Below are 13,086 nucleotides of genomic sequence, written 5' to 3' on the forward strand. Positions count from 1 at the left end.
TTAACCCTTACATGGTTCCCCTTACAAAAGGCCTTTTATGCCAAATCTGGAAGTGTCAACTTGTTCTGGTGTGGGCAGAGGCTGGTGGTTCTGCCTCATGGCCCCAGCCTGTCCCAGGATTAGATTTGCAACTCTCTAGACTGACATGCTGAGATGTGTCCACTGCTCTCATTCAATTGCTGGAGGACTCCACTACCTACATCATCAGATACAGGACATAATGAAATGACATGCGCTGCTGGATCAGTGTCTCCTCCTACCAGTCTTAAAGATTAGATCTGCATTAGGTGCTCTCTTTGGATGTTGGTAACGAGGCCATCACTTATGATTGGTGTTTGCAGGAGCTGGGCGCTATGCAGAAGACTGCAACATTTCTTGATGATAATCTTGTTCTTGCCGCTTATTGGTATCTAGTGTGTGGTATCATTCTCATTCTTTCTTCTTGTTCTGCCTGTTGCTGGTTCTAATGATTTGCAGCAAGTTGGGAGGACAGGGGTACATTAAGGAACTTAAACTGCTGTTTACTGCCTTTTCTTGTTAGCATGACAAATGACATTGTGTTTGCGGACTCTGCCTCTCCCTCCCCACCCCCAAGTGGTGTTGCTTTCCTCAGCTGACTTTTGAGGTGTGAAGGAATAGCAACGTCATATTGGTGCACTTTCACAGATTTGCCAGTTTGTTGCTGAAGATTTTGTAGCATCAGTTTATCCAGAGCTTGAATAAAGTCCTCATCCTCTACACCAGGTACATCCTTAAGTCCACCACCTTTAATTACTACCTCAGTGTTTCTTCTCTTCATCGATTTCATTCTCTTTATTTTTTTTTTATCTTCATTTTATTGAGATATATTCATATACCACGCAGTCATACAAAACAAATCGTACTTTCGATTGTTCACAGTACCATTACATAGTTGTACATTCATCACCAAAATCAATCCCTGACACCTTCATTAGCACACACACAAGAATAACAAGAATAATAATTAGAGTGAAAAAGAGCAATTGAAGTAAAAAAGAACACTGGGTACCTTTGTCTGTTTGTTTCCTTCCCCTATTTTTCTACTCATCCATCCATAAACTAGACAAAGTGGAGTGTGGTCCTTATGGCTTTCCCAATCCCCTTGTCACCCCTCATAAGCTACATTTTTATACAACTGTCTTCGAGATTCATGGGTTCTGGGTTGTAGTTTGATAGTTTCAGGTATCCACCACCAGCTACCCCAATTCTTTAGAACCTAAAAAGGGTTGTCTAAAGTGTGCGTAAGACTGCCCACCAGAGTGACCTCTCGGCTCCTTTTGGATTCTCTCTGCCACTGAAGCTTATTTCATTTCCTTTTACATCCCCCTTTTGGTCAAGAAGATGTTCTCTGTCCCACGATGCCGGGTCTACATTCCTCCCCGGGAGTCATATTCCACGTTGCCAGGGAGATTCACTCCCCTGGGTGTCTGATCCCTCGTAGGGGGGAGGGCAGTGATTTCACCTTTCAAGTTGGCTTAGCTAGAGAGACAGGGCCACATCTGAGCAACAAAGAGGCATTCGGGAGGAGGCTCTTAGGCACAACCATAGGGAGGCCTAGCCTCTCCTTTGCAGCAACCGTCTTCCCAATGGTAAAACCTGTGGTAGAGGGCTGAACCCATCAAACCACCAGTCCCTTATGTCTGTGGTCCTGTTAGCAACCATGGAGGTGGGGTAGGTGAATACCCCTGAATTCTCCACAGGCTCCTCAAGGGGGCACTACATCTTTTTTTTTTTTCCTTGTTTTTTTTTTTTTTTTAACTTTCCCTTCTTTTTTAAATCAACTGTATGAAAAAAAAGTTAAAAAGAAAACAAACATACAATAAAAGAACATTTCAAAGAGACCATAACAAGGGAGTAAGAAAAAGACAACTAACCTAAGATAACTGCTTAACTTCCAACATGTTCCTACTTTACCCCAAGAAAGTTACCTAATATAGCAACATTTCTGTGAACTTGCTCCTACTATATCCATCAGAAATTCACAGACCATAGTCATTCCTGGGCATCCCCAGAACGTTAAATAGCTTATCTGTTCTTCTTCGATTATTGTTCCCCCTTCCTTAATTGCTCTCTATTGCTAGTTCCCCTACATTCTACATTGTAAGCCATTTGTTTTACATTTTTCAAAGTTCACATTAGTGGTAGCATATAATATTTCTCTTTTTGTGCCTGGCTTATTTCGCTTAGCATTATGTCTTCAAGGTTCATCCATGTTGTCATATGTTTCACGAGATCGTTCCTTCTTACTGCTGCGTAGTATTCCATCGTGTGTATATACCACATTTTATTTATCCACTCATCTGTTGAAGGACATTTGGGTTGTTTCCATCTTTTGGCAATTGTGAATAATGCTGCTATGAACATTGGCGTGCAGATATCTGTTCGTGTCACTGCTTTCCGATCTTCCGGGTATATACCGAGAAGTGCAATCGCTGGATCGAATGGTAACTCTATATCTAGTTTTCTAAGGAACTGCCAGACTGACTTCCAGAGTGGCTGAACCATTATACAGTCCCACCAACAGTGAATAAGAGTCCCAATTTCTCCACATCCCCTCCAGCATTTGTAGTTTCCTGTTTGTTTAATGGCAGCCATTCTAACCGGTGTTAGATGGTATCTCATTGTGGTCTTAATTTGCATCTCTCTAATAGCTAGTGAAGCTGAACATTTTTTCATGTGTTTCTTGGCCATTTGTATTTCCTCTTCAGAGAACTGTCTTTTCATATCTTTTGCCCATTTTATAATTGGGCCGACTGTACTATTGTCATTGAGTTGTAGGATTTCTTTATATATGCAAGATATCAGTCTTTTCTCAGATACATGGTTTCCAAAAATTTTTTCCCATTGAGTTGGCTGCCTCTTTACCTTTTTGAGAAATTCCTTTGAGGTGCAGAAACTTCTAAGCTTGAGGAGTTCCCATTTATCTATTTTCTCTTTTGTTGCTTGTGCTTTGGGTGTAAATTCTAGGAAGTGGCCGCCTAATACAAGGTCTTGAAGAGGTTTTCCTACATTATCTTCTAGGAGTTTTATGGTACTTTCTTTTATATTGAGATCTTTGGTCCATTTTGAGTTAATTTTTGTGTAGGGGGTGAGGTAGGGGTCCTCTTTCATTCTTTTGGATATGGATATCCAACTCTCCCAGCCCCATTTGTTGAAAAGACCATTATGACTCAGTTCAGTGACTTTGGGGGCCTTATCAAAGAGCAGTCGGCCATAGATCTGAGGGTCTGTCTCCGAATTCTCAATTCGATTCCATTGATCTATATGTCTATCTTTGTGCCAGTACCATGCTGTTTTGGCAACTGTGGCTTTATAATAAGCTTCAAAGTCAGGGAGTGTAAGTCCTCCCACTTCGTTTTTCTTTTTTAGAGTGTCTTTAGCAATTCGAGGCATCTTCCCTTTCCAAATAAATTTGATAACTAGCTTTTCCAAGTCTGCAAAGTAGGTTGTTGGAATTTTGATTGGGATTGCATTGAATCTGTAGATGAGTTTGGGTAGAATTGACATCTTAATGACATTTAGTCTTCCTATCCATGAACATGGAATATTTTTCCATCTTTTAAGGTCCCCTTCTATTTCTTTTAGTAGAGTTATGTAGTTTTCTTTGTATAGGTCTTTTACATCTTTGGTTAAGTTTATTCCTAGGTACTTGATTTTTTTAGTTGCTATTGAAAATGGTATCATTTTCTTGAGTGTCTCTTCAGTTTGTTCATTTCTAGCATATAGAAACATTACGGACTTATGTGCATTAATCTTGTATCCCGCTACTTTGCTAAATTTCTTTATTAGCTCTAGTAGCTGTATCGTCGATTTCTCAGGGTTTTCTAGATATAAGATCATATCATCTGCAAACAATGACAGTTTTACTTCTTCTTTTCCAATTTGGATGCCTTTTATTTCTTTGTCTTGCCGGATTGCCCTGGCTAGCACTTCCAGCACAATGTTGAATAACAGTGGTGACAGCGGGCATCCTTGTCTTGTTCCTGATCTTAGAGGGAAGGCTTTCAGTCTCTCACCATTGAGTACTATGCTGGCTGTGGGTTTTTCATATATGCTCTTAATCATGTTGAGGAAGTTTCCTTTAATTCCTACCTTTTGAAGTGTTTTTATCAAAAACGGATGTTGGATTTTTCAAATGCTTTTTCAGCATCTATTGAGATGATCAATTGATTTTTCCCTTTTGACTTGTTAATGTGTTGTAATACATTGATTGATTTTCTTATGTTGAACCATCCTTGCATGCCTGGAATAAACCCCACTTGGTCATGGTGTATGATTTTTTTAATGTGTCTTTGGATTCGATTTGCAAGTATTTTGTTGAGGATTTTTGCATCTATATTCATTAGGGAGATTGGCCGGTAGTTTTCCTTTTTTGTAACATCTTTGCCTGGTTTTGGTATTAGATTGATGTTAGCTTCATAAAATGAGTTAGGTAGTGTTCCATTTTCTTCAATGTTTTGAAAGAGTTTGAGTAAGATTGGTGTCAGTTCTTTCTGGAAAGTTTGGTAGAATTCCCCTGTGAAGCCATCTGGCCCTGGGCATTTATTTGTGGGAAGATTTTTGATGACTGATTGGATCTCTTTGCTTGTGATGGGTTGGTTGAGGTCTTCTATTTCTTCTGTGGTCAGTCTAGGTTGTTCATATGTTTCCAGGAAATTGTCCATTTCCTCTACATTATCCAGTTTGTTGCCATACAGTTGTTCATAGTATCCTCTTATAATTTTTTTAATTTCTTCAGGATCTGCAGTTATGTCACCTTTTTCATTCATTATTTTGTTTATATAGGTCTTCTGTCTTTTTGATTTTGTCAGTCTAGCTAGGGGCTTGTCAATCTTGTTGATCTTCTCAAAGAACCAACTTTTGGTGATATTTATCCTCTCTATTGTTTTTTTGTTCTCTATGTCATTTATTTCTGCTTTAATCCTTGTTATTTCTTTTCTTGTACTTGGTTTAGGATTGGTTTGCTGTTCATTTTCTAGCTTCTTCAGTTGATCCATTAGTTCTTTGATTTTGGCTCTTTCTTCCTTTTTAATATATGCGTTTAGTGCTATAAATTTCCCCCTTAGCACTGCTTTTGCTGCATCCCATAGGTTTTGGTATGTTGTGTTCTCATTTTCATTCGTCTCTATATATTTAGCAATTTCTCTTGCTATTTCTTCTTTAACCCACTGATTGTTTAGGAGTGTGTTGTTTAACCTCCAGGTATTTGTGAATTTTCTAAGTCTCTGATGGTTATTGACTTCTAATTGTATTCCATTGTGGTCAGAGAATGTGCTTTGAATAATTTCAATCTTTTTAAATTTATTGAGGCTTGTTTTATGTCCCAGCATATGATCTATTCTGGAGAAAGTTCCATGAGCACTAGAAAAGTATGTGTATCCTGGTGATTTGGGATGTAATGTCCTGTATATGTCTGTTAAATCTAATTCATTTATCAGATTGTTTAGGTTTTCAATTTCCTTATTGGTCTTCTGTCTGGTTGATCTATCTATAGGAGAGAGTGATGTGTTGAAGTCTCCCACAATTATTGTGGAAACATCAATTGCTTCCTTTAGTTTTGCCAGTGTTTCTCTCATGTATTTTGTGGCACCTTGATTGGGTGCATAGACATTTACGATTGTTATTTCTTCTTGCTGAATTGCCCCTTTTATTAGTACGTAGTGGCCTTCTTTGTCTCTCAAAACATCCCTGCATTTGAAGTCTATTTTATCTGAGATTAATATTGCTACACCTGCTTTCTTTTGGCTGTAGCTTGCATGAAATATTTTTTTCCATCCTTTCACTTTCAGTTTCTTTGTGTCCCTGTGTCTAAGATGAGTCTCTTGTATGCAACATATTGATGGTTCTTTTTTTTTGATCCATTCTGCGAATCTATATCTTTTCATTGGGGAGTTTAATCCATTTACATTCAACGTTATAACCGTGAAGGCATTTCTTGAATCAGCCATCTTATCCTTTGGTTTATGTTTGTCATATTTTTCCCCTCTGTCTATTAATATCCTTTATTGTACCCATACCGAATCTCTTTAGTACTGAACCTTTCTCCAAGTCTCTCTGTCCTTTCTTTGTTTCTCTGTCTGTAGGGCTCCCTTTAGTATCTCCAGTAGGGCAGGTCTCTTGTTAGGAAATTCTCTCAGCATTTGTTTGTCTGTGAAAAATTTAAGCTCTCCCTCAAATTTGAAGGAGAGCTTTGCTGGATAAAGTATTCTTGGCTGGAAATTTTTCTCACTCAGAATTTTAAATATATCGTGCCACTGCCTTCTTGCGTCCATGGTGGCTGCTGAGTAGTCACTACTTAGTCTTATGCTGTTTCCTTTGTATGTGGTGAATTGCTTTTCTCTTGCTGCTTTCAGAACTTGCTCCTTCTCTTCTGTGTTTGATAGTGTGATCAGTATATGTCTCGGAGTGGGTTTATTTGGATTTATTCTATTTGGAGTTCGTTGAGCATTTATGATTTGTGTATTTATGTTGTTTAGAAGATTTGGGAAGTTTTCCCCAACAATTTCTTTGAATACTCTTCCTAGACCTTTACCCTTTTCTTCCCCTTCTGGGACACCAATGAGTCTTATATTTGGACGTTTCATATTATCTATCATATCCCTGAGGTCCATTTCGATTTTTTCAATTTTTTTCCCCATTCTTTCTTTTACGTTTTCATTTTCCATTCTGTCATCTTCGAGGTCACTGATTCGTTGTTCAACTTCCTCTAGTCTTGTACTATGAGTGTCCAGAGTCTTTTTAATTTGGTCAACAGTTTCTTTAATTTCCATAAGATCATCCATTTTTTTATTTAGTCTTGCAATGTCTTCTTTATGCTCTTCTAGGGTCTTCTTGATTTCCTTTATCTCCCGTACTATGGTCTCATTGTTCATCTTTAGTTCTTTGAGTAGCTGCTCTAGGTGCTGTGTCTCTTCTGGTCTTTTGGTTTGGGTGCTTGGGCTTGGGTTATCCATATCGTCTGGTTTTTTCATATGCTTTATAATTTTCTGTTGTTTTTGGCCTCGTGGCATTTGCTGAACTTGATAGGGTTCTTTTAGGATTTGTAGACCAATTGAAGTCCTTATCTCTAATTTATCAGATCTACAGTTTCGTGGAGTACACTTTCTCTAACTAACCAGCAGGTGGCGTCCACGAGCCACCTGTTCTCCACAAGCCAGTTCTCCCCTGCTTAGCCTTTTTGGTGAGTGGGGGAGTGAGTCTTGTGGGGTCCAATTGGTGTACCAAGCTTGCGTGTGTAGTTGGTGTTGCCTGCCCTGTATATGGGGCGTGTTTCTGGGCAGTCAGGGGGGGGGGGTGGCTCTAACAATCAAATCTCCCTGGTGATCCTAGAGTTTTAAAGCTGCTGCAATAGTCTAATCCTTCAGTTCAGTCCTGCCACAGTTTGTCTCTGCCACTGACCCACAAGTCCTTGGTATTGGCATATGGCTCCTGAGACTTGCAAGTGGGCCCCTCTTCCAGGCCGTGCACCCCGGGTCCTCTGTTGGGGGATGACTGTGCTATGTCACAGGTGAGTGCTGTCCCCCCAGGGCAGTTCTGGGCTGGTGGGCTGTGTAGGGAGGCTCCCAGTCTGCTGAAATGATGGCTGAATGGGGCTTTGTTAATTCACACTGCTCTACCTTCCCAACTCTGGGACTATCAGCTGAGGTTGCAGGGAAGGCTAATGTCCACACCCAGTTTTGTGGTGTGTGCCTGTTATTTGAAGCACTTCCGTCACACTGGGTTGTCTGGGGCAGTTCTGGGCTATGGGGCTGGCGATGGGCAGGAGTGTTTCCTGTCCACCAGGATGATGGCTGTGGGCGGACACCCCCCTTTTCTTGGGAAGTTGTGGTGTTTAGTGAATTTTCTCAGCCACTGGATTATTGCGTTTTGTCTCAGAGCTCTCCTAGTTCTGCTCTTGACTTGACCTGCCCAAATAGTAAGTCTTTGAAGCTTTCTGTATTGGGCTTCTTAGAGTAATTGTTTTAGAAAAAGAAAAAAGGTAAAAAAAAAAAAAAAAAAAAACAACAACAAAAAAAAAAAAACGGGCCCTCCTGGGAGATCTAATGGGTTATTGAAATGCTAAGAGACAAAGCAACCAGGGCCATTAAGGAAAGGTCCACAGGGCAGAGAGATCGGCTTTTCTTCGGGATTTGCATATGCGCCTCAGGGCCCTTCCCCTTTCTATGTTCACCAGAACTCCAAAAATCCTCCGCTTTTATTTTGGAGTTTTTCGTGTTGTTTTTTTTCTATGCCTGTCTCCTCTCTGCTGGGCTGGCTGCTCTCAGATTCTCTGGTGTCTGGTCTCAGTCTATCTATGGTTGGAGTCTGTATCAGTAGAATGAGTTTCCGATAAGAGCAGCCACTGCAGTTCTCCCTTCTCCTTCCCGGAGCTGACAGCCCCTCCTCCCCCGGGACTGAGCCTGGCAGGGAGGGGCGCGGGTCCCCTGGCCGCAAAAACTTACAGATTTCGCTGATCTCAGCAGTTCCACGTTTTCATGAGTGTTGTATGAAGTATGCCCAAAGTCAGATTGCTCTGTGGTGTCCAGTCCATGCAGTTCCTGGCTTTCTACCTACTTTCCTGGAGGAGTAACTAAAACATACAGCTCACCAGTCTACCATCTTGCCCCGCCTCCCATTCTCTTTATTGGAATCTGTAAAGTTATCTGTATTCTCTTCTTCTCCCTCATAATCATCATTTTCAGAATGCTTCTCTTCACCTGGTTCATTTACTTCACTTCCATTTCAGCTCCCCCTTCTTCTTCATCCTCTTTGAGGTTTTCCCCTTCTGTCACAGAATCTTTTGTATCTGTCATTCAGTAGGCCTAGTTTTATTAAGAATTCTGGTTCTAAGTCATGTACCTCTGATGGATTCCTCCAGAGAATAGTTCTAATGTATCACTAATTATGTAATCTTTGTCAGTAAGGAAATGGATAGTCTTTTGTCCAAACTTTTCTTCCACCACACGTAACACTGAAAATATACAAGAAAGCAATCTAGTTTTCATTTATGGGAACCTCTAAGTATTGGCCAATATATAGTGCATACTAGTCTGATTTGGAAAAGATGTTCAAGAGGGTCCAATGAACTTGGAGAGCCATGAGGGTTAACACTAAATGAAATAAAAGAATGAAAAGTTCTGAAAATAACAGCTGATTACACCATTCGATAATTATAAAGTTCCCCTAAGAACTTGGCACGGCTAATATGTCTGATTAAATTTAGGTTGATTAACTTCCATTCCCAATCTAGTATCTTCTATAACTCCATCCACCATGTGAATTCCAACACCCTCTTCACAGAGTATGAGTGCAGCTAAAAGATTAGCTATACAATGAATATTACTGTATTTCACATTCCAGATATTTATCATACAACACCTGACATAGTCTCTTTCACTTCTTGGTCCTGCCAGGGCAGCTTGCTCATCTGTCTCAAAACCTTATCAGTGGTAACCTTAGAGAGATCCTTGTACAAAGGTTTCCAAACATACTCCTGGAGAGGAGGACATTTCTTTTTCACTGTCTTTTCAGCTAGAGGTGGGCTGCAGTAATAATATGCATTCTCCACCACTGTGATATATCTTGCATTAAGATGCATGGCTTGTTTTTTCTCATCATTTGTTCCAAAAGTACACTGGCCCTCAGGTGAGACTCTGGAGATCTGAAAAGAAATCTTCCACACGTTTCTGGGAGGGTACATGTCATTTCAATATGGTGATGGGAAAAGTCTTGAGTGGAGCATCTTTAAATGATGTAGTATATCGTTTTTTGTAAGTGTCTTAAACTTGCTAAGTTCTCCAATGAAACGAACTGTTTTATTCTGTTTCAAAATTTATCTGGTCCTTTTTTGTTTGTACATGAAATCTAAAATCCCCCCTCAGCATGGGAACCTCTGCTACATCATAAATGCAGGGATGCAATGTAGCAATCAATCTTACATAAAATGGTAGCACATCCAATCTTTGTCTAGAACTATGAAGACTACCCATACCAATTTTTCCTATTTGCTTTTGTGTTCATGTTCATTCAAAAATCCATTGCTGCCTTGTCTATCAGATCTTGATTGACACAGTTGGGCAACTGCTGGAGGAAAGCATCACCTCCACCCTCTAACTCCAAGGTATCATCATTAGTTTCTAGATTCTCCAACTCAAGCTCCAAATTATCAGAACATGATACCTCATTATTCTTAAGAGTCTTTTGCCTCTTTGAATCATCTTTGTTGGAGTCTTTGTTCTGACAACTTTTTTCATTATCTTTAAATAAGATGGCTGGAACAAAAGCTTTCAAATCAATGAGGGTCTCATAAAAATTTCAGGCATCTTTACCTTCCCATATGCCACCTTCCAAGTCACGTTCCCCAGGATTACCAGGTGTAAATATATCAATTCCAGGCCCATGCTCTTCAGGTGTTGGTTTGTCTTGAGGAAGATTTGGCATATTTTCATCTAAAAGGTCTGCTAAGGATTGAGAATTTGCCAGTAGCTTCTGGGAAGACAAAGCAAATTCCTCATACTGTTTATGTCTATCTTCATTTGGGTCCTTTAGAATGGAGAATATGCCTGTTTTGTCTCTCAGTATTTTGTAGCTCCCCGTGTTCCCTTTTCAGGTGTTTGGTCAAGGACGTAAAGTATTATTTTAAAAGATTCTGGAAAGGTTGTTGTTTCTCTGGACTAATTATCTCACTAGGAAGAAAGTGCAAATTAAACTTCTCTGCAGCACCCTTTACTTTCCTTGATACAAGTCCAGCAATATCATCTCCAAAACGTCAACAAAAACTATTCACCACAGAAACATGAGTATGGGATTCACAATCAGCATTAAGATTTTTCAGCTGTTCACAGATTCGGAAAGACCTGCCTTGTCAGTGAAAATCTCAACTATTGGCAACTCTGCAATGAAATGCAGATCAGTTCTTAACTTGGTGATGTTAGGTGTTTTCTCCTCTTTCCTTACTTCAAAATGTTTTTCCCAAACCTGAACAAACAATGGGGCAAAGTCAGCATAGCGTGGGTGAAAGAGAGAACGTAAGTGCACAGTACAATTCACATCACATATTTTTAGCTTTGCTTCCACAACAGAAGCCGCAGTTTCTGCAATGTATTTGCTTAAATTTAGGCCATTAAAATCATGGGACAAGGAGTCTCTCTGTTGTTCTGTAATAGTTTTAGTTTCTTCACAAAAGCAGTATTTTTCTTCAAACTTGAGTCTAGTCAGCTAAAGAAATTTTCATCTGGTAGGTTGTCTGGAGCATTTTGGTTTTTGCTGTGAAGTTCCTTCTTTAATTGATGTTGTTTCCAAGCTGAAGAGGTTCCTCTTTCTCTTTCAATTTAGCAGCTTTGTCTTGCCTGCTCTTCTTTTTAAATTCTTCCTGTGCCCTTTACCTTTTCTTCTTTTTTCTTGCATTCATTTTTTTTTTTTTTTAAATCTTCTTCCAGTTTCTTCTTTTTATCTTCAGTGGCCTTAATAACCTCCTTGGCAGTAAGCTTGTCATCTTTTGGTTTCTCCCTGCTTTTCACTGGCTGCCTTTCACTGCAGCCTTTTTCCTCATTGTTTGTTTAGTAAAGATTCTTTTTCTTCTATAATAATTGGCTTTTTACATTCAGCTGGCATTATGTTACCCGGGATAATCTCGAGCCTGTTGTCAAGATCAACCCTGGGTTTCCCAGCACCAACTCCCCATTACATTATTTAATGTTCTTGGATGAGAGCAAGTGGGAAAGAGAAAGGCTTTTGGAAGGAGAACAGATGGGAAGTCAGAGAGCACCATTTCCAACATGCTATTCCTTCCAGCTCCACCCTCTCTCTTACTGGCCAAACAGACTGTGGTCAGGGCTAGCCTAAAACCCAGCAGGAGGAAGTAGAATAATCTGCAGAACGGTAATGGGGGAAGGGCAGTAGAGAGAGGATCCTGGTCCAGAGATGTCTCTCAATAAAAGGCCATTGTTGGGATCAGTGAATCTGTGTGGGGGTCTCTATGAGTTGGAATTTCCCCTTCTCTAAAGGAGTCTCAGACCCTTTTTCTCTCATGTCACAGTTACTTGACTGACATTGACCGAATTGCCATGCCGTCATTTGTGCCAACACAGCAAGATGTGCTTCGTGTCCGAGTGCCCACCACTGGCATCATTGAGTATCCTTTTGATTTGGAAAACATCATCTTTCGGTAAGATGGACCCCATTAAGAATTTGTCTACCTAGATTTAGAAGTCCTCAAACGGATTTAAAAAAATTAATTTTAAAATTATTTCAAACTTATAGGACAATTACAAAAATAATACAAACCACCTATGGAGAACTCCCCCCCCCCCCCCCACCTAGATACCCAGATCCACCAATTTCTAACATTTTGCCACATTTCCCATATCATTCTATCCATCCATTCATTTGCGAATAGGTTGTGTACTACTTCCTGCTCCTTGAACATTTAATACTTTCATTTCCTGAGAACAAAGATATTCACTTATGTAACCTTAAGTATAGTTGTCAAGTTCAAGCAATTTAACATTGATAAAAAGTTTACAGCCTATATTCTAGTTTTTTCATATGTCCCCCCAAATATACTTTTAGGCCTTTTTTCCTCTATTACTAGTTTCAGACCAGGATCATGGATTGCATTTAATTGTCATTGTCTCCATAGTTGCTTTTTTTTTTTTTTCCCAATTGTGGAAACATATAAAACAACATAAACTTTTCAATCTCAGCCACTCCAAACCATACCATTCAGCATAATCACATTCACAAAATTACACTACCCTCACCCCCATCCATTACCACAACTTTCCCATCACCCCAAATAGGCACGTATACACATTATACATTAACTTCCCATGCCCCCTTTCCCCAGTAACCTGTGCTCCACTTTCTATCTCTATGAATTTACATATTCTAGTTATTTCATATTATATTCATATAAATACAATATTTGTCCTTTAGGGTCTGGTTTGTTTTACTCAGCGTGTCTTCAGGGTTCATCTATGTTGTATCATGTACCAGAAACCCATTCCTTTTTGTGGCTGAATAATATTCCATTGTATGTATATACCATATTTTGTTTATTCATTTATCGGCTGATGGACACTTGGG

General features: G+C 39.7%; 1 protein-coding gene and 1 pseudogene across 2 annotated transcripts in view; one reads left to right on the top strand and one right to left on the bottom strand.

Annotated features, from left to right (window-relative positions):
• The window catches only part of GNA14 (G protein subunit alpha 14), a 237,777-nt gene that overhangs the window by 214,756 nt on the left and 9,935 nt on the right, over positions 1-13,086 (top strand). For both annotated transcript variants that reach the window (XM_037798089.1, XM_037798090.1), the window contains exon 4: positions 12,038-12,166. In XM_037798089.1, the coding sequence (XP_037654017.1) occupies positions 12,038-12,166 (129 nt within the window). The remainder of the gene's footprint in view (positions 1-12,037; positions 12,167-13,086) is intronic.
• LOC119505365 lies at positions 1,189-11,613 on the bottom strand (annotated as a pseudogene).

This window comes from Choloepus didactylus, chromosome 10 (assembly GCF_015220235.1).
Source record: "Choloepus didactylus isolate mChoDid1 chromosome 10, mChoDid1.pri, whole genome shotgun sequence".
Lineage (NCBI taxonomy): Eukaryota > Metazoa > Chordata > Mammalia > Pilosa > Megalonychidae > Choloepus > Choloepus didactylus.